At 39.4% G+C, this 24,719-nt stretch overlaps 3 protein-coding genes across 6 annotated transcripts; 1 reads left to right on the top strand and 2 right to left on the bottom strand.

Annotated features, from left to right (window-relative positions):
* The first annotated feature begins 5,539 nt into the window (after positions 1-5,539).
* On the top strand, positions 5,540-7,458 carry LOC104456102 (low affinity inorganic phosphate transporter 1). The gene has a single exon (XM_010070827.2). It carries the CDS (start codon positions 5,605-5,607, stop codon positions 7,219-7,221), a length of 1,617 nt encoding a protein of 538 aa, XP_010069129.2. The 5' UTR covers positions 5,540-5,604; the 3' UTR covers positions 7,222-7,458.
* Positions 7,459-14,504: 7,046 nt separating this feature from the next.
* Positions 14,505-17,916, bottom strand: LOC104456101 (putative pre-16S rRNA nuclease). Of its 4 annotated transcripts, XR_005545206.1 has the most exons (8): positions 17,757-17,913; positions 17,035-17,322; positions 16,871-16,930; positions 16,682-16,794; positions 16,265-16,333; positions 15,293-15,344; positions 14,856-15,090; positions 14,505-14,737 (listed from the first exon to the last, which is right to left on the bottom strand). XR_005545206.1 is itself a non-coding variant. In XM_010070826.3 (7 exons), the coding sequence occupies exons 2-7, from the start codon at positions 17,299-17,301 to the stop codon at positions 14,968-14,970; spliced, it is 684 nt and encodes a 227-aa protein (XP_010069128.1). In that variant the 5' UTR covers positions 17,302-17,322; positions 17,757-17,913; the 3' UTR covers positions 14,505-14,967. The 4 variants fall into 4 exon arrangements, 2 of the variants coding, with proteins under 2 accessions (XP_010069128.1, XP_039154783.1); XM_010070826.3 differs by having other exon boundaries at positions 14,505-15,090; XR_001981152.2 differs by lacking the exon at positions 14,505-14,737 and having other exon boundaries at positions 15,001-15,090; positions 15,915-16,333; positions 17,757-17,916.
* Positions 17,917-19,225: 1,309 nt separating this feature from the next.
* LOC104456099 (cryptochrome-1) lies at positions 19,226-23,751 on the bottom strand. The gene is made up of 4 exons (XM_010070825.3): positions 22,603-23,751; positions 21,530-21,757; positions 20,501-21,207; positions 19,226-20,389 (listed from the first exon to the last, which is right to left on the bottom strand). Exons 1-4 carry the CDS (start codon positions 22,910-22,912, stop codon positions 19,772-19,774), a joined length of 1,863 nt encoding a protein of 620 aa, XP_010069127.2. The 5' UTR covers positions 22,913-23,751; the 3' UTR covers positions 19,226-19,771.
* Between the last annotated feature and the right edge of the window lie 968 nt (positions 23,752-24,719).

Raw genomic sequence — 24,719 nt, 5'->3', positions numbered from 1 at the left:
AGCTTAGGCTTCTAGAAGGGGCAAAAAGGTAATTACATTAAGCAATTTCACTATTCATGCACATGATCTTAATAGTGTGCAAGTTTACGACAATACAAAATGGGCTAATTGTCTTAATAGGCCTCCTTTAAGCCGATCATGGGTGGTGTAAGGCCCAATGGGCCCATCCGTGGGCTTGGGCTTACGTGGCTCTTCGTTCACGGCCCGTTTTCACTTTTCTGAAATTTCGCGATCCGCCGATGAAAAATTGAGTTTTTGTCGCAAAGGGACATTCCTAGCTTTTTTTTAGTCCATCGATCCCTGTCATAATCCTGCTCCATAGATTGAGGTCGGATTGAGGGTGTCACAAACTTTGCTCAATAATATTTGTTGGAGCTTTCGCCATTGAAGTTTGAAAGTCCAACATGTATTCAGAATTGGGCCAAATTGTGAATATCTTTTGGCAGCAGGATTTCCTTATTAGTTGATATTTGTTGATGGAATTTACGGCTTGAAATAGGAAAGCTTAGCACTGGAGATAAGGGCTTAATTTGAAAAGTCAATCTAGATTTGAGTTGACTTTGACTTGATCAACTCTTGGGCACACATAAATATATTGTGTTGTGGGATCCTTGGGCATGATTTGCTTGCATGTATATTGCAATTTTTATCATTGATGATGTGAAGGTTCTTGAAGTGCCATTTTTTAGACAAGTGTTTGGCGTTGATTCATTCATGCAATTACATCTAGTAAGAAATAGTGTTGAAGTTAATTAAATTCTTGTGGTAAGAATTTGTGTACAATTCCTATATGAGATTGATAGATTATTTCATGAGGAATTGTGGGGCTAAACATTGCGTAAGTTATTAGGTATAATTGAGGCTTGGGAAACAGAAAGAGTATTTGAATGATTTGAGTATAGTTGTAATCTCTCTTGTATCACTTGATCTATAGTGGAATCGATTGCTGCTTATCCCGTTGACATAGATCACTACGACTAAATAATGTAAATCTGGTGTCCGATTCATTTTCTTGTTTTGCTTATTTTACTATTCAATTGCTCGCTTTCCGCAACATCTAAACTCTTGCGCAAAACTAATTCATTTTCATTTTCCGGCAAAGAGAAATATCTCTTCAGGATCATTTGCACCCATAAGTAGTGAATGGGGATTACAAGAAATTGTAAGGCAATTTCTTAGAGACAGAGAGAGACCATAAAGCAAAACTATGAACCTTCTTGCAGCTTTCATTTCAGAGAAATTAGTGTTGCAAAACAATGAGAGCTATCTTACCTTTTACCTTTACGAAAAAAAAAAAAAAAAAAAAAAAAAAAACAATGAGAGCTATCTTTTCCACAACATGTATAAATTATAATGATGAAACTATACCAAAATTTCAATGTATTACCATGGCCGCATAGGCATCGGCTTTTTTTGGTTGAGTGGAGTGCTGGTCACCTCTGCAAAGGTGATACAACAAATAATTAAAAAGTTTTTTCTTTGATAATCTCATGTAAGGTATGGTAAATGATGTAATGAGGTACTGGGAAAAAAAAGAAAAAAAGAAGGCATGCTACCATGACATACATCGCCTTTGACTTAGTGAAACCTTTTGATTTTGCAGACTTGATCCAAAAATCAGTGAGTCTTTTCTTTATAACGATGAAAAGACAGTAGCAGATAGATTTGAGTTGATTTTATGTGACTTAAATCTAATCTAAAGCAACATCATTCATCCATCTGCAAGTTTGATAAAGATAGGTTTCAAGAAATGAGTTAATTAACAAAACGAACGTTCTAGACTTTATTAAAGAGACTTAGATCCGTTTACTTGTCATTATCCATATAAGTTGTCACATCAGATTTTAAAAGGCCATCTTCAACGAAATTATGATGGAAGATACTTTCGATCACTGGTACAATTTTGAAGGCATTTTGGAAACACTAAAAACAAGTTTCAAGTATTGGAGTCTTACTAGGCAAAATTTAGGCTTTTTAGTGGAGTTTTCCCTCATAATAAAAGCTGTGTGAAATCCATACTAGTTTCATTTGCCTGCTCTTGTCCATGCAAACTATCACGTTAGATTTTTAGCAACAGTCTTGAATGAAATTGTTATGGAAGTTAATTTTGGGTCACTGATACAATTTTGAGAGTATTGATGACACGAAAAGAAAAGTTTGAAGTATTGATGCGGTACTAAAGAAAATTTAAACTTTTTGGTGGAATTTTCCCTTCTTGAAATGGGGTGTGTCTTGTTACTTAAAGTAGTTACTCTTTGAAGTTGTGCTTTTCATAATCTTCTTTGCTAGGATTATATAATAGCTTTGACTTTTATCAACGGAAAGTTATATTTAAGATGATGGGAGAGAGCGTGCTATATAGATCATTAACTCATAACGTTCTACAAATAAACCTCAACGTTAACCGCACGATCTCATTTCATCTAGTTAATAAAAGACACATGGTGGTCATATTGTACGCTTTCAGTTTCACTCTCAACCCGTCATTATCCACCGCATCTTCGAGAGTCAACCTGTCATTAATCCTTTAAGTGTCTAAGAGAAATTTTAAACACGAAACTCTTGGGCAAAACTAATTTAGCTTCCTCTCCCAGCAAAGAGAAATATCTCTTCAGGACCATCTACACCAATTAAGCAGTGAATGAGGATTACAAGAAATTATAAGGCAATTTCTTAGAGAGAGAGACCATAAAGCAGAAGTATGAAGCTTCTTGCAACTTTCACTTCAAAGAAATTAGTGTTGCAAAACAATGAGAGCTATCTTTTCCACAACATGTATAAATTATAATGATGAAACTATACCAAAATTTCAATGCATTACCATGGCGGCATAGGCATCGGCTTTTTTTGGTTGAGTGGATTGCTGGACACCTCTGCAAAGGTGAGACAACAAATAATTAAAAAGCTTTTTCTTCGATAATCTCATGCAAGGTATGGTAAATGATGTAATGGTACTGGGCCAAAAAAAAAAAAAGGCATGCTGCCATGACATACATCGCCTTTGACCCAGTGAAACCTTTTGATTTTGTAGACTCGATCCAAAAATCAGTGACTCTTTTCTTTGTCACGTTGAAAAGACAATAGATAGACGGCTCTGAGTTGATTTTACGTGGCTTAAATCTAATCCAAAGCAACGTCATTCATCTATTTGCAAGTTCGATAAAGATAGGTTTCAAGAAATGAGATAATTAACAAAATGGATGTTCTGGACTTTATTATAGGGACTTAGATCTATTTACCTGTCATTATCCATATAAGTTGTAACATTAGATTTGAAAAGGCCGTCTTAAACAAAATTATGATGGAAGATATTTTGGATCATTGGTACAATTTTGAAGGCATTTTGGAAACACCAAAACCAAGTTTCAAGTATCGGAGTCTTACTAGGCAAAATTTAGGCTTTTTAGTAGAGTTTTCCCTCGTAATAAAAGCTGTGTGAGATCCATACTAGTTTCATTTGCCTGCTCTTGTCCACACAAACTATCACGTTGGATTTTTAAGGATGGTCTTCAATGAAATTGTCATGAAAGTTAATTTTGGGTCATTGATACAATTTTGAGAGTATTGATGGCATGAAAAAAAAGTTTGAAGTATTGATGCCGTACCAAACAAAATTTATATTTTTTGGTGGCGCGTTTTGTTACTTAAAGTATTTACTCTTTGAAGTTGTGCTTTTCGTAATCTTCTTTGCTAGGATTATTATAATAGTTTTAACTTTTATCACTGGAAAGTTATATTTAAGATGATGGGGGAGAGCGTGCTATATATAAATCATTAACTCATAACGTTCTACAAATAAACCTCAACGTTAACCGCATGATCTCATTTCATCTAGTCAATAAAAGACACGTGGCGGTCATATTGCACACTTTCAGTTTCACACTCAACCAGTCATTATCCACCGCATCTTCGAAAGTCAACCTGCCATTAATCTTTTAAGTGTCTAAGAGAAATTTTAAACATGAAACTATTGGGCAAAACTAATTTAGCTTCCTCTCCCAGCAAAGAGAAATATCTCTCTAGGACCATCTGCACCTATAAGCAGTGAATGAGGATTACAAGAAATTGTAAGGCAATTTTTTTTTTTTTTTTTATAGAGAGAGAGAGAGAGAGAGAGACCATTAAGCAGAACTATGGAGCTTCTTGCAGCTTGCACTTCAAAGAAATTAGTGTTGTGAAATAATGAGAGCTATCTTTTCTGCAACAGGTATAAATTATAATGATGAAACCATACCAAAATTTCAAATCATTACCATGGTAGCATAGGTATCGGCTTTTTTTGGTCGAGTGGAGTGCTAGACACCTATGCAAAGGTGAGACAACAAACAATTAAAAAGATTTTTCTTCAATAATCTCATGGTAAATGATGTAATGAGGTATTAGGCAAAAAAAAGGCATGCTGCCATGACATACATCGCCTTTGGCCCAATGAAGCCTTTTGATTTTGCAAACTCAATCCAAAAATCAGTGAGTCTTTCCTTCGTCACGATGAAAAGATAGTAGATAGACGAATCTGAGTTAATTTTACGTGGCTTAAATCTAATCCAAAGCAACGTCATTCATACATATGCAAATTTGATAAAGATAGGTTTCAAGAAATGAGATAATTAACAAAATGGATGTTCTGGACTTTATTAAAGGGACGTTAGATCCGTTTACCTGTCATTATCCACAAAAGTTATCACATTGGATTTTAAATGGCCGTCTTGAACGAAATTATGATGGGAGATATTTTGGATCATTGGTACAACTTTAAAGGCATTTTGGTAACACCAAAAACAAGTTTCAAGTATCGGAGTCTTACTAGGCAAAATTTAGGCTTTTTAGTAGAGTTTTCCCTCATAATAAAAGCTGTGTGAGATCCATACTAGTTTCATTTGCCTGCTCTTGTCCACGCAAACTATCACATTGGATTTTTAGTGACAGTCTTTAATGAAATTGTTATGGAAGTTCATTTTGCGTCATCGATACAATTTTGACAGTATTGATAATACAGAAAAAAAAAGAAGTTTAAAGTATTGATGCAATACCGAACAAAATTTAAACTTTTTGGTGGAATTTTCCCTTCTTGAAATGGGGCACATTTTGTTACTTGAAGTTACTCTTTGAAGTTGTGTTTTTCGTAATCTTCGTTGCTAGGATTATATAATAGCTTTGACTTTTATCATTGGAAAGTTATATTTAAAATGATGGGAGAAAGCGTGCTATATATAGATCATTGACTCATAACTTTCTACGAATAAACGTCAACGTTAACACATGATCTCATTTCATCTAGTTAATAAAAGACACATGGCGGTTGTATTGCACGCTTTCAGTTTCACTCTCAACCAGTCATTATCCACCGATTTGTCATCTTTGAAAGTCAACCCGATGTTAATCCTTAAAGTATCTAAAAGAAATTTTAGAAAAGAGTTGTTTATGTGATTGTCCGTTTATCCTTTCCGGTATATTCCTAGTTGATTTGACTGGTAGTTCCTATCATTTGCTATTTAAGGTCACATGAACATGTTACTTTTCATTCGTTTAGTAGAACATAAGTTCCATCAGTTTTTTGCTAATTTTTGCTGTTGAGGTGTAGGGAACTTGAGAAAGGGCTGATCAATGGCTAAGGAACAACTGATGGTGCTCAATGCCCTTGATTCAGCCAAAATACAATTATACCATTTCAAGGCGATTGTCATCGCTGGCATGGGCTTCTTCACCGACGCATATGACCTCTTCTGCATCAACCCCGTGATGTTGCTCCTCGGTCGCCTGTACTACACCGAACCAAACCCGTTGACAGGCGCTATGCCTACCAAACCAGGCACTCTGCCTCCCAACGTGAAGTCGGCGGTCGCTGCAGTCGCCTTGTGCGGGACCATTGCAGGCCAGATATTTTTTGGGTTGTTGGGCGACAAGCTGGGCCGGAAAAAGGTCTATGGCTTGACCCTCATGCTTATGGTCTTCTGTTCCATCGGCTCCGGGCTCTCCTTTGGCCCCTTTGGGCCCTATGGTGTGGAAGCGGAACCAAAAGCAAAAGCGAAAGCGGTGATAGCAACCCTTTGCTTCTTCAGGTTCTGGCTTGGATTCGGCATTGGTGGGGACTACCCGCTTTCCGCCACCATCATGTCAGAGTATGCGAACAAGAAGACTCGTGGTTCCTTCATCGCAGCCGTCTTCGCAATGCAGGGCTTCGGGATTTTGGCTGGTGGGATAGTCACTATAATTGTCTCCTCGGCCTTCAACGCTGCAAATCCTGCTCCGACCTATGAACACGGTGCAAACCAATCCACCGTCCCCGAAGCCGACTATGTGTGGCGGATAATTTTGATGTTCGGTGCGATTCCGGCAGCTCTCACATATTACTGGCGGATGAAAATGCCCGAAACAGCTCGTTACACCGCTCTAGTCGCCAAGAACGCCAAGCAAGCTGCAGCCGACATGTGTACTGTTCTCCAAGTTGATTTGGAAGCAGAGCCGGAGAAAGTCGAGACAAGGGTGCAAGGGAATGACTTCGGCTTGTTCTCGAAGCAGTTCCTCCAACGCCACGGACTCCACTTGCTCGGCACTACAACCACCTGGTTCCTCTTGGACATTGTTTTCTACGGCCAGAGCCTTATCCAACCCCTCATTTACACGACCGTTAAATGGCTTCCACCAACAAAACAAATGAATGCCATAGAGGAGGCGTACCAGAATGGGAAAGCGCAGACCCTGATTGCTCTCTGCGGCACAGTTCCAGGGTACTGGTTCACGGTGGTGTTCATCGACAAGGTGGGAAGGTTCGCAATACAATTGATGGGCTTCTTCTTCATGACAGTGTTCATGTTTGCTTTGGCCATCCCATTTGACCACTGGACCTCGAGTGGCAGTGGACTTGGGTTCGTGATCATGTATTCGCTCATCTTCTTCTTCGCGAACTTCGGCCCTAACTCCACCACATTCGTGGTCCCCGCCGAGATCTTCCCAGCGCGGCTCAGGTCAACATGTCACGGCATATCTGCTGCCGCTGGCAAGATCGGGTCCGTGTTGGGCACATTTGTTATTGTGTATGCATCGGCACCGGCACCCAGCGGCATCGGCACTAAGAATACCTTGATGATTCTCGGCGGAGTCAACTTGCTTGGGGTGCTCTTCACGCTCTTTGTGCCGGAGTCGAAGGGCCGTTCGCTCGAGGAAATTTCTGGAGAGGATGAAGAAGAAGACTCTGCCGAGGCGAGGACTGTCAGTATTTGAGGAGGCCTCATAGTCTAAATATATGATCTTACTTATTAAATGTAAGCTTCGTTATAGTCTTGAACCGAATAAGCTCTATAAGCTGGCTTTCCAGGCCCCTGATCATGTGGACCTTTGTTGAGGACGTTCATGCCATCATCCTTGCAGCTTGAACCACGGTTCATTGAAGCAGAGGCAGATGTATCTCTATTCTCATATAATTTCATTTTGACAATGCAGTCTTAAGTTCTTAGTCTAGTACTACTTTCACATACCTTCCTATTCCCGCATGCAATTTCCTCCTTGTACTTCTGGCTTATCCGCACGGGTAGTTAGCAACTTTAGATCTTCTATCACCGATTGGGTAATTTTGCGAGCGTGCACAGAGAAATCGCCATCATCTTAAGTTTTCGTAATTATTTCCAGTCAAATTCATGAAACTTTCGGCCGGATAAGACCGATTCCTACAGAGAAATAGAAATTGATGATGATCGCAATGAAGACTAGCCACCAATCCTAAATAATTTGAATGGGTGATTCAAATTTCGCACACAAGCACAAGAAGTGCTCAAATAAGAATTTCGGCAGTTCGAGCTTCGAACGCAAAGCATGCATGCACGGTTCCTTTGAAAGGACTATCATGGACAAGACCTGAACTAAGTATAGTCCTCAAGAAGCATCTTGGTACCCACCAACAATGAAAAAGCTCCTTGAAAAATGTTGCTTCATAGCAAGAACCAACTCTTAGCACTTAAAAATGTGATATCATGCCTTGCGTATGTAGGAATAGAGGTGTGCAACCGGAATGGTTCTACCCACCCGAGAATCAGACTGCACAGACTGGTTTTATAAGCTAAAAATCCAAAGTCATAATTTCTTTTTCACCTAATTTTTTATTCTAACTTCAGCAATCCTTCGATCCTTCCGCCCTTAGCAGTCTCCTCTTTACCCGTAGCATCGTCACCTTCTCAAACTCAATCCCTCTTCTTCATGCTAAAGTCGACCGAGTAATTGTCCGAAGCCACTCGACCCAAAAAAAAAGAAGAAAAAATTCCCTCCTCCTCCTCCTTCTCCACCTCTGGCTCTCTCGAGCTTCCTGATGTGCCTCGCTTAACTGAAACTGCGTGCATTTCTCTCACCCCTCTGGTTGTAACGTCCCCAGCACGTTATGGCTAACGGCTAACGTAGTTATCCAATTCCTTTCACTTTTTTTTTTTTTTTGCGCATGCGAAAGCGTTTTAGATTAATAGTAATAATCCATAACGTAAGAAATTCAAAGAACGCACGCAGAAATATAAACTAGGCTGATGTGTTTCGGTTATTTATTTATTTACACTAGATGACATGGTTGGTATACTGGGGATTCCAAAAAAAGCTTATCAAAAACTACATCAAACATTACCCGTGGTACCAACCTGACCCTAAGACGTCCTGTGCATATCTACTCACCTATCCTCTGATGCTAGTATGCCTAAAAGTCGTCGCCTAGATCCAAAAATGTTGCTTCACCTCCCTACCCCCGCTTTAGTCGACTGTACTGCTACCATCATCATTCCCATCGTGTGGGATCGGCCCCACGAGCTGTCCACCTACTTGTGTGAAGACTGCGAGGATGCCCAGGAGTATGGGGCTAGCCGGGAACCCTTTGTCTATGGACAAAATGGCAATGTATCGGATGATAGTAATATCCAAAAAATCCGGATCCACAAAGTCGGAAAAGTGCAAGGTAAGGTCCACGGGTACCTCATAACTAATGGAAGTAGAAGTAGGAAGGATTGGCATCATTTTTATTGATTCGAAAAAGTAAACTCAACAACCAGTGAGCCAAAACCCAACAGGCAGAAGGTCCACCAATTTATACTACATAAATCAATCACTTTACTAACAAGGAAAGCCTCAGCATACATAATGTGGAATCATTTTCAATTCAACTTGACTATGGACCTTTTTCAAAATATGCATAACAAATCAATAAAAGTAGTGACTTCTCCCAAATAGGTAATCAATAGCTCAATTCATAAGCGTGCTAAGACCATCTTCAATATTAATTCATGCTGCCATCATCATCCAAGAAACCCCGTTACCCCTCGGGCATCTCGCACCCATTCGGTATCGCAAGAACATATGGAAAACCGTGTTACACCCCCAAGCATTTGGAGGAACCCAGTTACCCTTCTAGGCATTTCTACTATAACTTGGGGCATTGTCGTCCCAAGGACTGATGATAATCAAAGTCGCGTATCCATATCATGATGTAATAATTCCATAATTCAATTAAAAAGCACATTGACGTTACTATTATCCAGGGACCCAAGCGTGAATCTACAAATCCTCAATCATTTTTAATTCCCCTATACTAGTATGAACTCACCTGTGCCTGTACTAGACAAATTGTAAGAGAATTTCTATATCAAAGTCCTTAAACTAATTCGATCAAGGCGTCCTACGCCCCTCGAGAAGCTGCAGTGATTGTCTAGGTAAATGGATTTCAAAAATTACGAAACTCTAACATAATATAGACAAGAACTAGAGGGACATTTTATATGAAGAAACCAAGTCTAAAACCACAGGGTATTCTGGTACATGATGGCCTCCAACAGAACAGGGTTTCACCAAGCAAACGACTTCAAAAATTCTCAAAATTTACTATGTAGTAGTTTAGGATGTACTCTACAACTTTCATGGAGGATGTGTGTTAGGACTCTTGACAAAAAAAAAAAATTATGTGGAAAATGGAAAGCACGAAGAGGTCAACACAGCCCTTAATAACATATTTCAAACTCAATAGTTTTTCAAAAATATCTTTATTGTGCAAAGTCCAAAGATTATGAAATTAAAGTATGACGTAGAACAGCCAATAAGGGACGATTTTTTTTTATTTATGAAGAATGCCCTATGAAATTTGCATCACACAAATTGGTACAAAATTAGCAAAAGCTTGAGGTCAGGCTAAACCAGCCTAACCTAAGTCCAGCACTAGTTGAGTTCAGATTTTCTGCAATCTCAGACCTCGTATGCACTAGATATCAAGTGGCCATGCTCCTACAATCCAATCACAAACTCAATTACTTCCAAAGCAACGATTTATCTAAGTAACATTACCGAAAATTTTGATCAAACGAGGATCCAAACGTCTATGGAATTTCTAGGAAACCATCCTTGCCATACAACAATCGATCGATATAGGTTAGAACAGGGATATCCACTTGCCTTAAGTTCTAGAAGATTGTGGTTGTGGCTCGACGAGGTGGCGGCAATGCGATGTAGCACTAACTTGAGAGAAGATTTTCTGGCAATTTTAAGCTGTGATGAAGAATACTCGTTGCTGACTTCTATTCTTTTAGGGAGATGCAGTTGAAATTAGATGAGGAAATGAAGGCTGCGTTTGGTTCAGCTTTGGAAATGGACATTGGGCAAATGCAAATATCTATGGCCTAAAGGGCTTTGGGGAAATGCAAATTGCAATTGATAAAAAAATTCTTTACAAAGCTATTTCAGTGTAAAGAGTGTTCAACAAATCTTTTTTTTTTAAAGGGCTTTTGGATTTTATTTTTCTTTTTATTAAAAAATATTAAACTCTTTGCCAACTCTAGCAAAGGTAAGGGTAGTTTTGGAACAATGAGAGGTAAAATCGAAAAACTAAAAGATTTATCATAATAGTTAGGAAGAAAAAAAAATAGTTTCAGCATTTGGTCAAATGCTGAAAGCCCAAAGCTGGTTCCTATTAGCACTGGGCTTTCAACTTTTCCAAGGCCAATATTTAATTGAAAGCCCTTTGGACAGACTTTCTAAACACCTGAGCATCTCCTCAAGGGACTTTAGAGGCTAAAAGCCCCTTAAGAAAGCTAAACTAGATGCACCCGAAGTGGTCTTGGATGAAATTGGGAAACTCGGAAGTGCTCCTCACTTAGTGGCTTCATTTCTCACTTCCCTCACCACCAGAATTGCTATGTTGGCACTTAAGGAGGAAGCGGCTGTAGCGGTGGACTTGGACGACACCAGCTAGGAAGGATTGATCGCCAAGAGGAAGGTAGATGGCTCGGGAGGAAGGTGGTGAGATGACGGGGCTGGCGGGTCACAATGGTGGCGGCCCTGGTTGATGCGGTGCCGATGTGTGCATTGAGTTGTCGTGGCGGTGGCTTGATGGACGTGCGATGCCAAGATGGAGCTGGCCGTCTAAGCTGGTCATTGAGCGATCGTCACAACAGCCAAAGATGATGTCGACCGAAGAGCGGTGTGTCGTCGCACGATGGAAACTAATGTTGGAGTTGTTGACAACAAGATAGTGGCAGCAACTCAATGATGTAGATGCGTGCCCGAATGAGGTGGATTGGTGTTGCTTAGTGACAACACGATGATAATGTGAATGGTGTAGTTTGACGATGAGCTCATTAATGTGGCATGGACCATTAAGCATTCAGAGCTCACTATCTTGTCAAGAGCGAAATTTCGGATGTCACAGAGGTATGTGTTACAATGTACATCAAACGTGCTCTTTTTGTGATCTTGCATATGTCCAATCTTTAGGCTCCATTCCAATGCTCCAGCTTTTTTGTTTCTAGATTGAAGAGTTCTCTCCGAAGATTCGACAAATGGTAGTGCTCGTAAAATTCTAAACGCAAGTAAACGTGTCAAACAAATAATATAATTATGAGAAAAGAATATCGCCCCATAGAGATTGATGAATAATAAACCAATTAAATATTCAAAAATAGATTAATTCTAAAATTTGTGCAACAAATCAAAATGGAATTGAAAATAAATTAAAACTAAAAATCATAAAAAATGGAAAATAAGTGTAATAAATCAATCAAAGAAATATGTTGGAACATCCGATTTCATTATAACCACTAAATATCAATTTCATATTGTTATGCATCGGTCCAACCAATCCTGGACTAGCCCAACTCTGCCTGTCCTAATCCGATTCCCAGGAAGATTGGGTTGGTCCTTGGTCCAAGGATTCCTGAACCAGTATTGTGCAGGTTAATCCTCAATCCTAGGAGTTCATGGTCGGTCTAACTCCGAACCAACCCCGACTATATATATAATATTTTTATAATATTTTTATATAGAGAATACCTTAAAATAAATAATGTCAACAATATTAAACAGCTCTTTAATGAGGAGTTCAAATAATTTTATATTATTCTTTAATAACTTAGATTTTTAATGTCTTTTATGGTGTCAATAGTCATAATTTATGAAGGAGGAAAATGTTTTTGTAAAAAGTCCTCATGGCGTCCAAAAGGACATGAACAACTCCTTACGTCATATTCCTCTAGTACTCATTTTCTTATGTCTTATATGTTCTCTTAGTTTTCAATTTGCCAAAATCGAAAGAAACAACTTTTCCACTCGCCTCACTCAATTTGGGTCACTCGTGCCACTCGCCACTTAATGCTCGCTTGGCTTGTTGCTCCCCACTCAACCCTCGATGGTCACTCTGTTCAATGCTCACCCCACTTGACCCTCACCGCTTGCCTTTCTTAGCTGACCTTGCTCATCATCGAACCCATTGGATCGATTTGGTCATCGGTTGCTCTTTTAAAGAGTACAAAAATGAAATAAAAAATTATTGGTTGGTCTTAGGTTGACCCTAAAACTGAATCGAACCTATTGGATTGGTCTAATCCTTAATCACTTTTTCAAGGAGCACAAAAAATAAAATTAAAAATTATCGATTAGTCCCTAGTTGACTCTAGAATCAAACTGAACCCATTGAATCGGTTTGATCCTTGGTCCTAAGCTCAATAGGGTCGGTTCTTGATCCCCAAAATTGAGGACCAGCACTATGTGGTTAGTCTTAAGGTTAGGGGGTGGATCGACCCAACGCGAACCATGCTCACCTCAACATATAAGAACGATGCCAAACATGTGATAACAGAATTTCCTAATCTATTTACTATACTATAGCAAACCTACTTAGTTTATTAATCCACTATATATCTATATGAATTTAAATAAATATAAGTATATTAAAATTTATTAATATTCTTGGCTTACAATAAGTCTTTTGGATTATCTTATCACCGAAAGTTACCTAAATAACATGATATATCTCTATCAACATTAATTCATATTTATATATTACAATGAGTAATTTCATATTATCATTTCTTGGTCTTAAACATGCATATCAGACCATTCAAACGATGGCTAATCACTTAAAAGTATTAAGTATAATAATATATAAGTCACATGAATAAAATGACTTGAACATATAAAAATCATTAAATTCATATCATTATGGTTATGCCACATCATAGCTCTAACAAAATACAATTAGAACATAGTAGAAGAAGAAACAAAATCATAAATTAAACTAAATATCTTGAATCAAAAAATAAGAATTCTATCACCAATTTGTTTTCTTTTCAAAAATACTTGAAAACTCCTAAAACAATGAAAAAGATTTGAAAATAAAACCTTGTCATCCCCCCAAGAAAAAAACCTCAATGTTATCATATTTAGAGGATACATTCAAGAATTCTAATGCAAGGCAATTGCTTATTTTTCCGCATAAAATCAGGAAATAAATCACGGAATTCTTGATTTGGTATCCATCTTCCAATGCTTTTTTATTTGAATTATTGAATTACAAAATTTTCCTTTCCTACTTTTTGCCCTTTTTTCCTTTTTTTCTCCATATCTCATTATTTTGCATAAACAAGAAAAAATTTGATAAAATGAAGGAAATCCAAATATTTTCTAATGAATATTACATTATAAAGTATCATATTTATTGCTTCAAATAAGTAAAATAACTCTATTATTATAGAGTTATCAGGTAAATTGGTATGCCTCTCTCTGTCTCTGTCCAGAAGTTCCAGTCATTCGTTGTGAAATATGTAAGGAAATTGACAATTAGCAGCATCACTTGAGGGTTCTTTTTGTGACTAAGATTTAGCTTCGTTTACAACCTGCTAACAATGTCAATTTGGGTCATCCTCTAACTCTCCGAATGGCAGACGAGTTTCCTCCCCTGTAATGGGCTTTTCTGGATTCGGCTTAGTTATTGATTTTCCGTGAAGTGCAAGCCCAGCTTTTGAGGTTTACTTATTTTGCCAGCATATGCTCACAAATTTGTTCAGCTTATGTTATTTTGATGTAAAAAATGAATCAAACAAAAAAAGAAAAAAAAAAAGATTCTCGAGTAGACTTTGAAATCGGATCATTAATATAGGGAAGGTTTCAAAATCGATTCCAGGAAAAAAATATAATTACAGCATTAATTCGTCAGCAATGAATAGTCACCGATTAGGAACGTGAAAGTGGAAATAAGGATCAAGAGAGTAGCAGAATCAAAGAGAGAAAGAAATGCGCAATGAATTTCTCACTCAATTTTCTCGCTACACGAAGAATCTTCTGTATCTGGAAACAAAAACAAAAAAACTCTTTCACAACCTCATAACTGATTTGAGCTTGAAATGCTTCGATCATACAATTTCGGTATGAATTCGTCAGTTCAGGAACTCTATAAACTTCAAGTCTTCCCAGCCTGCCCCCTTTAAATGGCATCAAGTACCATCCCAGCCTGCAGATAAAGGCAACTCAAGACCATCTTCAAAAAAGCACATTGAACTTCCGGAGAAACAAGTCCAAGAATACATAGTTTCGTTTCTGTCGAAACAGGACAAAGGCTCATCGACGACCTTCCTGATACTGCTGATTTCCTTGCTTTTATATTAATCCATTATTATGGATGTCCTGCTTCGAAAGGCGTAGCATTTGGTGTCGGTGTTACTGTGATAGCCAATGAATGACTTATTCAGAGAAGTCGCTGTCCTCGGATGGAGCCCTCCGTAATTTCTCTTGCAAATCTAGACTCTTGGGCAAAACTAATTCAGCTTCCTCTCCCGACAAAGAGAAATATCTTTCCAGGACCATCTGCACCCATAAGCAGTGAATGAGGATTACGAGACATTGCCGCAATTTCTTTTAGAGAGAGAGAGAGAGAGAGAGAGAGAGAGAGCATAAAGCAGAAGCTTCTTGCAGCAAGCACTTAGTGTTGTAAAACAATCAGAGATTTCTTTTCCATGACAAGTATAAATTATAAGGATGAAACCACACCAAAACTTCAATGCATTACCATGGCGGCATAGGCATCAGCCTTTTTTTGCCGAGTGGACTGCTGGACACCTCTGCAAAGATAAGCCAACAAATAATTAAAAAGCTTTTTTTTCCAGTAATCTCATATAATGTATGGTAAATGCTGTCATTAGGTACCACGCAAAAAAGACATGCTGCCATGACATACATTGCCTTTGGCCCATTGAAGCTTACTAATTTTGCAGGCTCGGTCCAAAAATTGAGAATAAAAGGAGAGAAAAACCAACCGAAATAGGGTCATTATTGGGTAGGTGACCACTACTTGCAGAGCTTAAAAAAGTAACTGCTAAAGAATAAAAGCTGCTACAGCTAAGTTACCAATCATATGTAGAGAAATTTATCAACACGAGCAAATTACTATCACATGTTCGTATACTATGTTTTCCAACAATAACAAAAAAAGTACACGAATCCAGAGAAATAAAAAATGCACATTTCTCTACAGCAAGCCTGGCATGTCCTAAGTAAAAGAACGTGAGAATCAAAATCGGGCAAAACAACTGCTATAGTAATCTAGTATATATGATCAATCATACAGTTGAAAGGAAATTACGTAGACTACTGCTTGAATTTATGTAATGAATGCTATAATTAGGACTCACCTCGCCTAGACTGTGGAGATTGTCATTTATAAAGGTATAATCCGAAAGATGCCTTATCATACACCAGGAAACCCCGACCCAGGGGGAAAAATGAACATTTTTAAAGCCATGGAGAAAATGAAAGTTGATCAAAATGGTTTTCTAATACTTAAAAATTAAGGGAAAAATCTGAACTATTAAATTTGATAAAACTATCATCTTCAAGCTGTTCAATATTTATGCCCATAATCTAGAGTAAGAAGCAATCACTAATGTAATGTAATATAATCTGGACAAGGGACATGCAATCCATAAACTGTACAACTCTTAAAGCAAGTAACGTGCGAATCACTTGGTCAAATGGGAGGTACATGTTGATCATATGGCAAGCGGCTTCAGCTGATGTGCCATGCTCATCCTGCAGATATACTCTCCAACCCCTGAAATCCAAAGCTGAAATCAGCTTCATATCTAAATGGAAGAAAGCGAGGGAGGAGTCTTTGTCCCGCAGGTAGACAATTTTAGAGAAATAGATGCCTGGCCAGCAATTGCAACTTTCAAGCACTGCAGATCTCACGTCACCATCAGTTCTTACACAAACATAATTTAGGGGTAAACTAAAATGTTGTAGGAAAGACCCATTGCTAAACCAGTTGACATGCAGTCTAAATGCATTTGAAATGGAGTACAGCAACATATGATCACAAATCAAAATCTCCACTCAAGTACCATCAGGCCAAGAAAGACAACCTAAATAATACTAAACAAAACAAATGCAATCATTTCACCTCTCCGCAGCTCGAGCTGCAAGTCTTCCAGCAACGCTGCGAACTTTATTAGACTGAATAGTCTCTTTTCCATCAGAAGATAGAGGAAGCCCAATGATGAATTCATCCGCCTCCTGCGAGCTGGAAGTCCATATCGAGCTTACTGACCTAACAAGGATGCCATAAAAATTGACAAGGAAGAATTCCGACCTCTTTTTCTGCAATGTCGAGAAGCCGCAACTCAAGCTTCTGTCCTCGCAGCTCCAAAACCTTAAAGTTCACTATCTTACTATTAAATTCACCCATAAGTGAATCTGACAAATGCACAAACAGTTCATAGATCACAGCGAGAAAAGCCAGACATTGGAGTTTACCGTCAGAGGGCGAAAACAAAAGCCTTTGCTAAGAGCAACACCGGTGCGAGACAATCCCAAATCTAGACCGAGGGAGAACCCTCCTCGCCACTTTGGATCAGTCTTACGGCGAAGGGCATTAGGGGGGAATGGAAGTTCCTTTCTTTTGGGATTGCAGTGGCACAAGTAGACCGAGGGGCATCGAAGAGAGTACACGGAACTCGGGTCCTTCACAAGAATTGCACGCGCGAGCGGAGCAGGCTTTGTAACTGCAATTGGAACGGCCATCCGAGTTTAGGAAAGTGAGCCCTGCGAGATATCATGGACGTGCATTAATCATCTTCATCCTCAAGCAATGACTTAAACTCGGTACCAAGAAAACTCTACATCAAGAAAGCCCTGTGAAATGGTAGGGGCATAAATCAACTTCATCGTCTGAGCCATGAATTGAACTTGGTTACCAATAAAACTCTAAAAATCCAATTGACGCTCAGTACTCAACTTAACACTAAGCAAAAGAAACACTTCCCCATGAATTTCTCGACCAAAGCTGCAGGCGAAGAAGTAAGAAAACCCAGAAACGGAAGAAAAGAAAACAACTTCAAGAATCAGCAACAGACAACATCAGACACGACTGGGCGGTGGCAGACAAAACCCATGTAGACGCGGATGAAGAGCACGCGGACGACACAAATGAAGAGACAATGATAACGAAAGAAGCAGAAAAAGATCGGAACTTCCACCTGCTGCGGCGGCGGCGGCGGCGGCGGCGCTGGCTGGTCGGGGCGTGGCCGCCGGAAACGAAGCGAATTGCCGCCGGCGGGAGATGGGTCACGCCGTCGAGATAGGCCGAGAGAGAGGAGAGAGATTGAACCTGCAGAGGAGCAATCGAGTGGAAACGGGAAAATAGAGTTTTCTTTTAAATAAATAAAATTTTGTTTAAAAAAAAAAAAAAACTCTAGAGGTATGTTAACTAACTGAATAAGAAAATATTGCAGTCATCAAAAAATTTTATATCGAATTTCCCACGTTCAAGTATATTTAATCAATGATTGATGGCGCTCATTAACATGACCTAATAATAATCAATGATTTTTTGCATTTGGGTTTTTGTTCTTTTTTTTTTTTTTTTTTGAAATTTTATGACGAATGCACTTCGATTCTTTTATTTAAATTGCTCGACATTTTTTTTTTTTTTTAATGATTGATTATATTAACATGTAAACTAAAATGATGCTGTAGATAACAGCCTTTGATGATTTGATTATATTGACATGTAAACTAAAATGATATTGTAGATAACAGCGAAAAAAAAAGAGAGTAAAGGATGTAGTTTTGGCCTTTCAATTCAAAATAACCTATTGTCCCCGGGAGGTAAATCAAGCTACTGATTGGCTGGTACTCGCACATCGCTCAAAGAAACTTCCTCTAAATTGGGTGCATAGACCCCTCTATCTCTTTGGAATATTTTAGTTTCAGAATGTAAAGCATCGTAGTGTTCCAAGACTTTTAATCTAATGCATCAGTATTTCTTTTGACCAAAAAAAAAAAAAAAAACTTTTGGAACTCTAGCCATCTTTTCTGAATTCCCATCGACCTTCACCATGGACACTTGCGAAAGCGGCGATCAACGGCTAGCCGGAGGCTCATGGAGGCAGGACCCGAGTCCGTGGCGGCCGAAACTGAGCCCCTCAAAGATCGAAATCAGGACGCGAGCCTTCGAGGGTCGGCTCGTATCCTCGTCGGCTAGCTTGGGAAACCCGACAACCAAATCTCAGAGCATCGGTGATTCAAGATTCAACTACCGAAAGCCATTTCCGACATTTTGCAGCTGCACACGATGAAATGAACTCAGGTTGCAGTTGAAGTTTGCTATGACCATCTAAATTAGTCTTTTCACCTCAAGATTGATGGTACACAACTCTTTAACACATGGGGAAGAACTTTGAGCAATAAGCTAGCAAGGACGTGCCTTCTCATTTGCCTTCTTCTGGCCAAAACCAACAAACTAAACTGCCCAACCAGCAGAAATCCTCTGTACCGTATGCTGCTTCGATACTCTCTTCCAGGCGCGAGCCACCAGCAGACACCGTGAATCATGTCAGGCGAGGCCATTGGTTTCGACAGTTCGTTTCGCCGGTCTTAATGAGCTTTTCGCACGGCACCAAATCGACATCAGTGGCTATTTATCAAATATTGTACGAGGACTGTCTAATTTCAGCTCTCACTTCCATAACCACGCAACTAAACATATACTGTATCAGAAACATGAAGTTCAATATGAGGTGGATGTTTCTGTGTTGAGCTTCTACCTGCATTAGATGTACATGATTTTGAGAACTTTGACCTTCAATACAAAACCCTCGTCCACAAATTACAGACCATTTTTAAAACTGTTCATGTGATCTCAAAGAGAGATTTTCAGGCTGAAGCGATCAAAGTAAAAGACTTGCTACGTTTATTAGTATGTACACATAAATGATGACGAAGATCGGATCCACATTTGTCTGTCACGATTTTACTCATGGCATCATGTGACCAGAGTCTCCTGACAAAGCAAGGCATTCTCTGCAGTCAGGAACCAATAGTAGAGATGGATTCAATGACTGTTGGAGGAAGCAGTTCCGCAAGTTTCCCAAATCCTTGAGTCAAGATTGTTTCAAAATTGCAGTATAAGAACTCTGACTTAGATCCCATCTTTTCCCGTACCATGTTCAATGTCTACTTGTTCCTGGAACTCCTACTTCAGGTTAAAACATCAAATCTCCTGTTCGTTTGAAGTCAAGGCATTCGATGAAGTACAAGACTGGGGTACCGAGAACGAATCTCTGCTAATTGTCTGTCTTTTAGCTGCCGAAGATTCTGCTGTGGAGCACACTTCCTCATCCCTTCTCGAGCCCCCCGGTTCATCCTGCAAGTTCTCACGGACTGGCTGCCTCTCGCTGACCGCGATCTCTTTTGGCCTCTTCTTGCAAGCAAGACCGCCCTTTGAATTCTGAATCGTGGGAACCCTCTGATCGTTAGAAGAAATGGTAAAAGAAGGAACCCTGTCCTTTAGAACAACCTTCGGAATGCTTGAATTCTCATCTCCCTCAGAATTCTCTCCAACGACTTCATCAGTGTAGTTCGAGCTAGATGCTCTGGCAGCGGCTTCCAGTTCCCACATTTTGAAAATGGCTTCTGTTAAGTGCACTTGGGCAGCATCCAGGTCGATTATGGGTTTCGGGTAGTTTAGTCCCAATTCAACCCCCGAAGCTCTGAGCACACTGGTGGGTGCATCCCATGGATGGTGGATCCACTCCGTCGGCATTCTCGCTAGCTCAGGCAGCCACTGTCTCACATATTCTCCTTCTGGATCAAACTTGCATCCTTGAACCTAACCGTACATGCGAAAAATATTCAGCATAACATGACTACACAATGTCTCATTTTCATTCACAACATGTAAATTGGCGAAAGATTTAAAAGTTGCTACTTTTCTACATACCTCAGGACAATCCATACGTTCAAGCTCGTGCCCGTCCGGTAAGCTCCCGGAAATATACTGCCAACCAAGGATATCACTTTCCAAATCTGCATCCAAAAGCGTGTCCCAGAAATATTTCATACCCCATTTCCAGGGAAGCAGCAGAAACTTCACGGCAAAGCTCGAGACGATCACTCTTATCCTGTTATGTATCCACCCAGTAGCCCAGAGCTCTCTCATTCCAGCATCGACTAGCGGATAGCCAGTGCGGCCCTGTCTCCAAGCCTTAAAAGAGGTCTGATCGGGGCACCATGGGAAATATTTCAAATTGCTCAGCAGAGACTTCTCATGAGTAAATGGGAAGTTGAAACAAAGGTAGCGCGAATACTCCCGAAACCCAATGGCCCTGAGAAAGAGAGTTGCGCTTTCTTCCCCACTAGAATTACCTTCTTTCGCCCACAGAATTTGCTTCAGACGGGTGGATTGGAAGACTTTCCTGACACTTACTTCTCCGAAATGGAGATACGGAGACAAGAGCGACGTTGAGTTACCCCCAACCTTCAACCTGTTTTCAGCATAACTGACCAGATGATGTTCGATAAACTCACTCAAAGCCTTATCAGCATGGCCCCAACCTGGCGACCATCCTCTTCCTAATAATGCGTTGCTAGATCTTTCTGTTTCATCTTCGAGACCGAGGTCTTCAATCGAACAATTTTCCACTAATCCTGTTAATGACATGGTAGGAGTTTATTTGGTTGTTTCTCTGCAACATTGATATGGACTACTCATTTACATATAATAGATTTTTCCAAAAAGTAATCGTGAAAATCTAGAAATTGTGGAGTAACCATGTAAAACTAGTCCCTTTCCATTTTCCAGTTGTAAATCACTGAAATGTAGATACTTAGTTGCAATTATATAGCATGGATTAAGATCATTTTTGACAGTCTTCTGTCAACTAGTGGACCATTTAAGAGGACAATTAAAACAAAATTTTCTTGAAAAGTTTATAATCAAGCTTAAAAACCCATAAGCATAAAGATGAACCTGAAGTTGGCAATGGCTCTAAGCGCCAGACAGGAGCGTGAGAGACGGGTTCCATTTGCATGTTCATGCACTTGTTCCAGTATTTGTCAAACATCGTAAAAGCAAGTCCTTTCTCGTCGTACACTTCCCATGGTTCATATAACAAGTCTGCATTGTAGCTTTGCACGGAAATACCAAGTTCCACTAATTGCTCCTTGATGTGATGATCACGAACCAGTGAAACAGGATCTAGGATAAAACGATGACAAGTAAGAAGCCCACGTTAAAATTGCCAAAAGCTTCAGCACACCAAATTACAAGAAGAGCACACATGACAACAAACGCTCCTTTCAGACACCATGTAAAGTTCATCTTATGCTGACTGAGGAAGTCACACTACATAACTTACCATAACAGGCTTAACAGTCGATATATGCAGCGAAATTATCATCTACTATTTGATGTCAAAGTTTTCAAAAGTGTCAAACTCAATCAGCAGATGCAACTTTTTTGAAGTAATTCTAATGACAGTGAAGCTAGTTGCGCTATTCAGCGCAACTCCTAAGCAGTTTCCTTTTTAACAGGGTGCAAAGATATAAAGTCTGGCCGAGCTCAGCTTGATCGGATGAGACTTGCAAATTGACTTGATCACATTCACAGTGGGTCATTAAACGATAAAACACCTCGGTCCAGTTTGTCCTCTTTCTTGTTTATTACGAGAGATGCTATGGAGCAGAGGACACCATCTCAATCACACCAATGTAGATTTATGATTGAGAAGAAGCAGTGCACAAAGAGAGTATAAACACCCAAATTCCATGCGCTCTCTTATTTGTGTTGTTTGCAATTTCAACATCTAACCTTCTGTGTAATACTGAGACCATCTAACATTTTGTTGTACATATAATATAACATGTGGTACAAGTAATCAAATAGAGCTCCTTGAAAGGACTACAGTGGTGCTAGTATCAACCAGCTTATCAACTCTGCAAATGAATTTCAAATATTCGAAGCCGAAAACCATAAGTTGCACTGAGAAATCTAAGTACCCAAAGATTGAGCTGAATTTCGGAGCTAGGGAGCCAGAGCTTTACCATAAAGATGATTAAAGACCACTCTTGTCGCGCCCACAGAATCGATGCAAGCCAAAAGTGCAGCAAGTGTGCTATCAGCTTTAATCAGCACAAGTTGAGAACCCAGAGATTTGAGGGACTGAGAAAGGTGTGACAGAGAATGCTTCAGCCACCACCGCGAAACCCGCCCTGGGTAGAATTGCCCTTCGTCTTTCGGACACCATATGAACACAGGAAGCACACGACCATCTCTAGCAGCAGCAGATAATGCTGGATTATCATCAATTCTGAGGTCCCTCCTAAACCAAACAATGATCTTATTGCCGGCCATTCCTGAATAAGCTCAGTTGCAGCTACTCTAAGCTTGGAAACAAGGATAACACTTTGAGATTGTCAAGAATTTCGACCTGGAAATTCCCTTTTGACTGAAACGAAACGCATCAAGGAGAGTCTAATTGCCCCCGATAGACCGAAATTGTTGACTGCTAAGTCTGTCGAATACCGAGCAACCAGAGAAACCACTCAAAGGAACTATGCACCTACCACAATCCAGAAACCATACAGAACTTTCAGGAATATGTCTCAGTACTCCCAAAAAACCCACTGAACCATCAAGATTTAAGCATCCCCATCAGTTATCTCCTACTCAACCTCTCTTTGGCATCTCAAGCAACAACCCCAAGGGAGAGAACCCGCGATACAATCTAATCAAATTCGATGAATCAAGGCGTCTTCAGGCTCTAAAAATAGCCAAAACTTACTGGCACAGACGATTCTCGATGAAGTATCAGATACCCATTTGTTGAGTCACTGACTCTGAAGAAACCTCTAGATCCGAAACACCTTTGGCCTCTACCCGATCCAATTATACCGCCGGGAAATCACGGTCGAATTACAGCGCCCTCTATTCAATAATTACCCGGGGACCGAGGCCATCGCGCCCCAGGTAAACCAAGCCTCAGCTAACTCTCTGGGAAGAGATCAAAACTCTTGAGAAGTTGTCGGGTGGCGAGAGAGAGAGACAGACAGACAGACAGACGAACAGAGAAGATCGATCCGTTCCGTGAAGATCGCGCGGGATTGAGCTGATAAGGATGGTAGAGGGTGTGCCGAAACAGATATCTTCTCTGCCTCTGCGGTCCCACACGTTGTCTGCACACCCGCATTGCGCGAGCAATCAATGTGGGGATGGAGATAAGACCACTACCTGCTTGTAATGATATCTTACTTGCTAGTCAACTGTCCTTTTGTAACTGTTAACTGTTTCAGCCCTACATATTTCTTCACTCTTTTTTCAAGATTTTCCATAGTTTTTTCTCTGTTATGATTCAACCATCTTTGAATGAGAAAGCGTTTGTCTAGTGGAGCTTTTAAGTAACAAGCAATCGATAGAGGTGTGTATAGATAGATTGGAGCATTAAATAACTTACATCTACTGTCAAGTTACCTAGTTACATATATTACAGTATCATCGTTTTTTACTTATTTAACTTGACAATAGAGATACTAAAATTTAAGACTTGAATTCAATGGAAAAATGTCTTTAAATCATTGGAATGAGTATGGAGATGCCTTAATGAAGTATTGAAAACGATGACAACAAATGCTACCTTTAGGGACGAAAGAACCACTACTAAGTTCAAAGAAGGATATTCTTAACCTCAATTATTGAGAAAATGGTCAAAGGTACCTTTCAATGATAAAACATCACACTTGAATACTCCTAAATTATGCAAATCAGTTTTTAACATTATAGTCATACTAATTGTGTAATTTCATATATAAAAAAAAAACATGTCAATTATTAGTATTATCTAACACATTAGAACGAGAGGGAGAAAAGTGATGAGGGTATCTTTAAAATAGCTAATATAACTTTGCTAATAATACATTACACTGCTAGAGCTTTACAACTTTGGCTATTAGTGGAATTATGATGTATAACATGTTAAGATGTACGTATGAGTTGTGTTAAAGAAATCTCACATCAGAACATTAGTATTATGTGGAGCAAATTATATATTCTAATTGACTCATAACTCATTAGTTTAAGTTTTTAAGTAAATGTGAACCATTAATGGTTCGGAGTTAGGCTCTCTCTTGGCAATCTCCTTAAAAAGAAGGTATTGGGCTTTTGT

Source organism: Eucalyptus grandis, chromosome 8 (assembly GCF_016545825.1).
Source record: "Eucalyptus grandis isolate ANBG69807.140 chromosome 8, ASM1654582v1, whole genome shotgun sequence".
NCBI lineage: Eukaryota > Viridiplantae > Streptophyta > Magnoliopsida > Myrtales > Myrtaceae > Eucalyptus > Eucalyptus grandis.
This window is presented reverse-complemented; position numbering and strand designations above follow the sequence as displayed.

Coding starts and splice junctions, on each gene's coding strand:
- LOC104456099 (XM_010070825.3), bottom strand. CDS start 22,912: ATGGCCGGCAATAAGATCATTGTTTGGTTTAGGAGGGACCTCAGAATT. Junction 21,758..22,602: donor GGTCTTTAATCATCTTTATG/GTAAAGCTCTGG, acceptor GTTTTATCCTAG/ATCCTGTTTCACTGGTTCGT. Junction 20,390..20,500: donor AACGTATGGATTGTCCTGAG/GTATGTAGAAAA, acceptor ATGTACGGTTAG/GTTCAAGGATGCAAGTTTGA.
- LOC104456101 (XM_010070826.3), bottom strand. CDS start 17,301: ATGGCCGTTCCAATTGCAGTTACAAAGCCTGCTCCGCTCGCGCGTGCA. Junction 16,334..16,681: donor GCAGCTCGAGCTGCGGAGAG/GTGAAATGATTG, acceptor TTTGGATTTCAG/GGGTTGGAGAGTATATCTGC. Junction 15,091..15,292: donor CTGATGCCTATGCCGCCATG/GTAATGCATTGA, acceptor TTATGGGTGCAG/ATGGTCCTGGAAAGATATTT.
- LOC104456102 (XM_010070827.2), top strand. CDS start 5,605: ATGGCTAAGGAACAACTGATGGTGCTCAATGCCCTTGATTCAGCCAAA.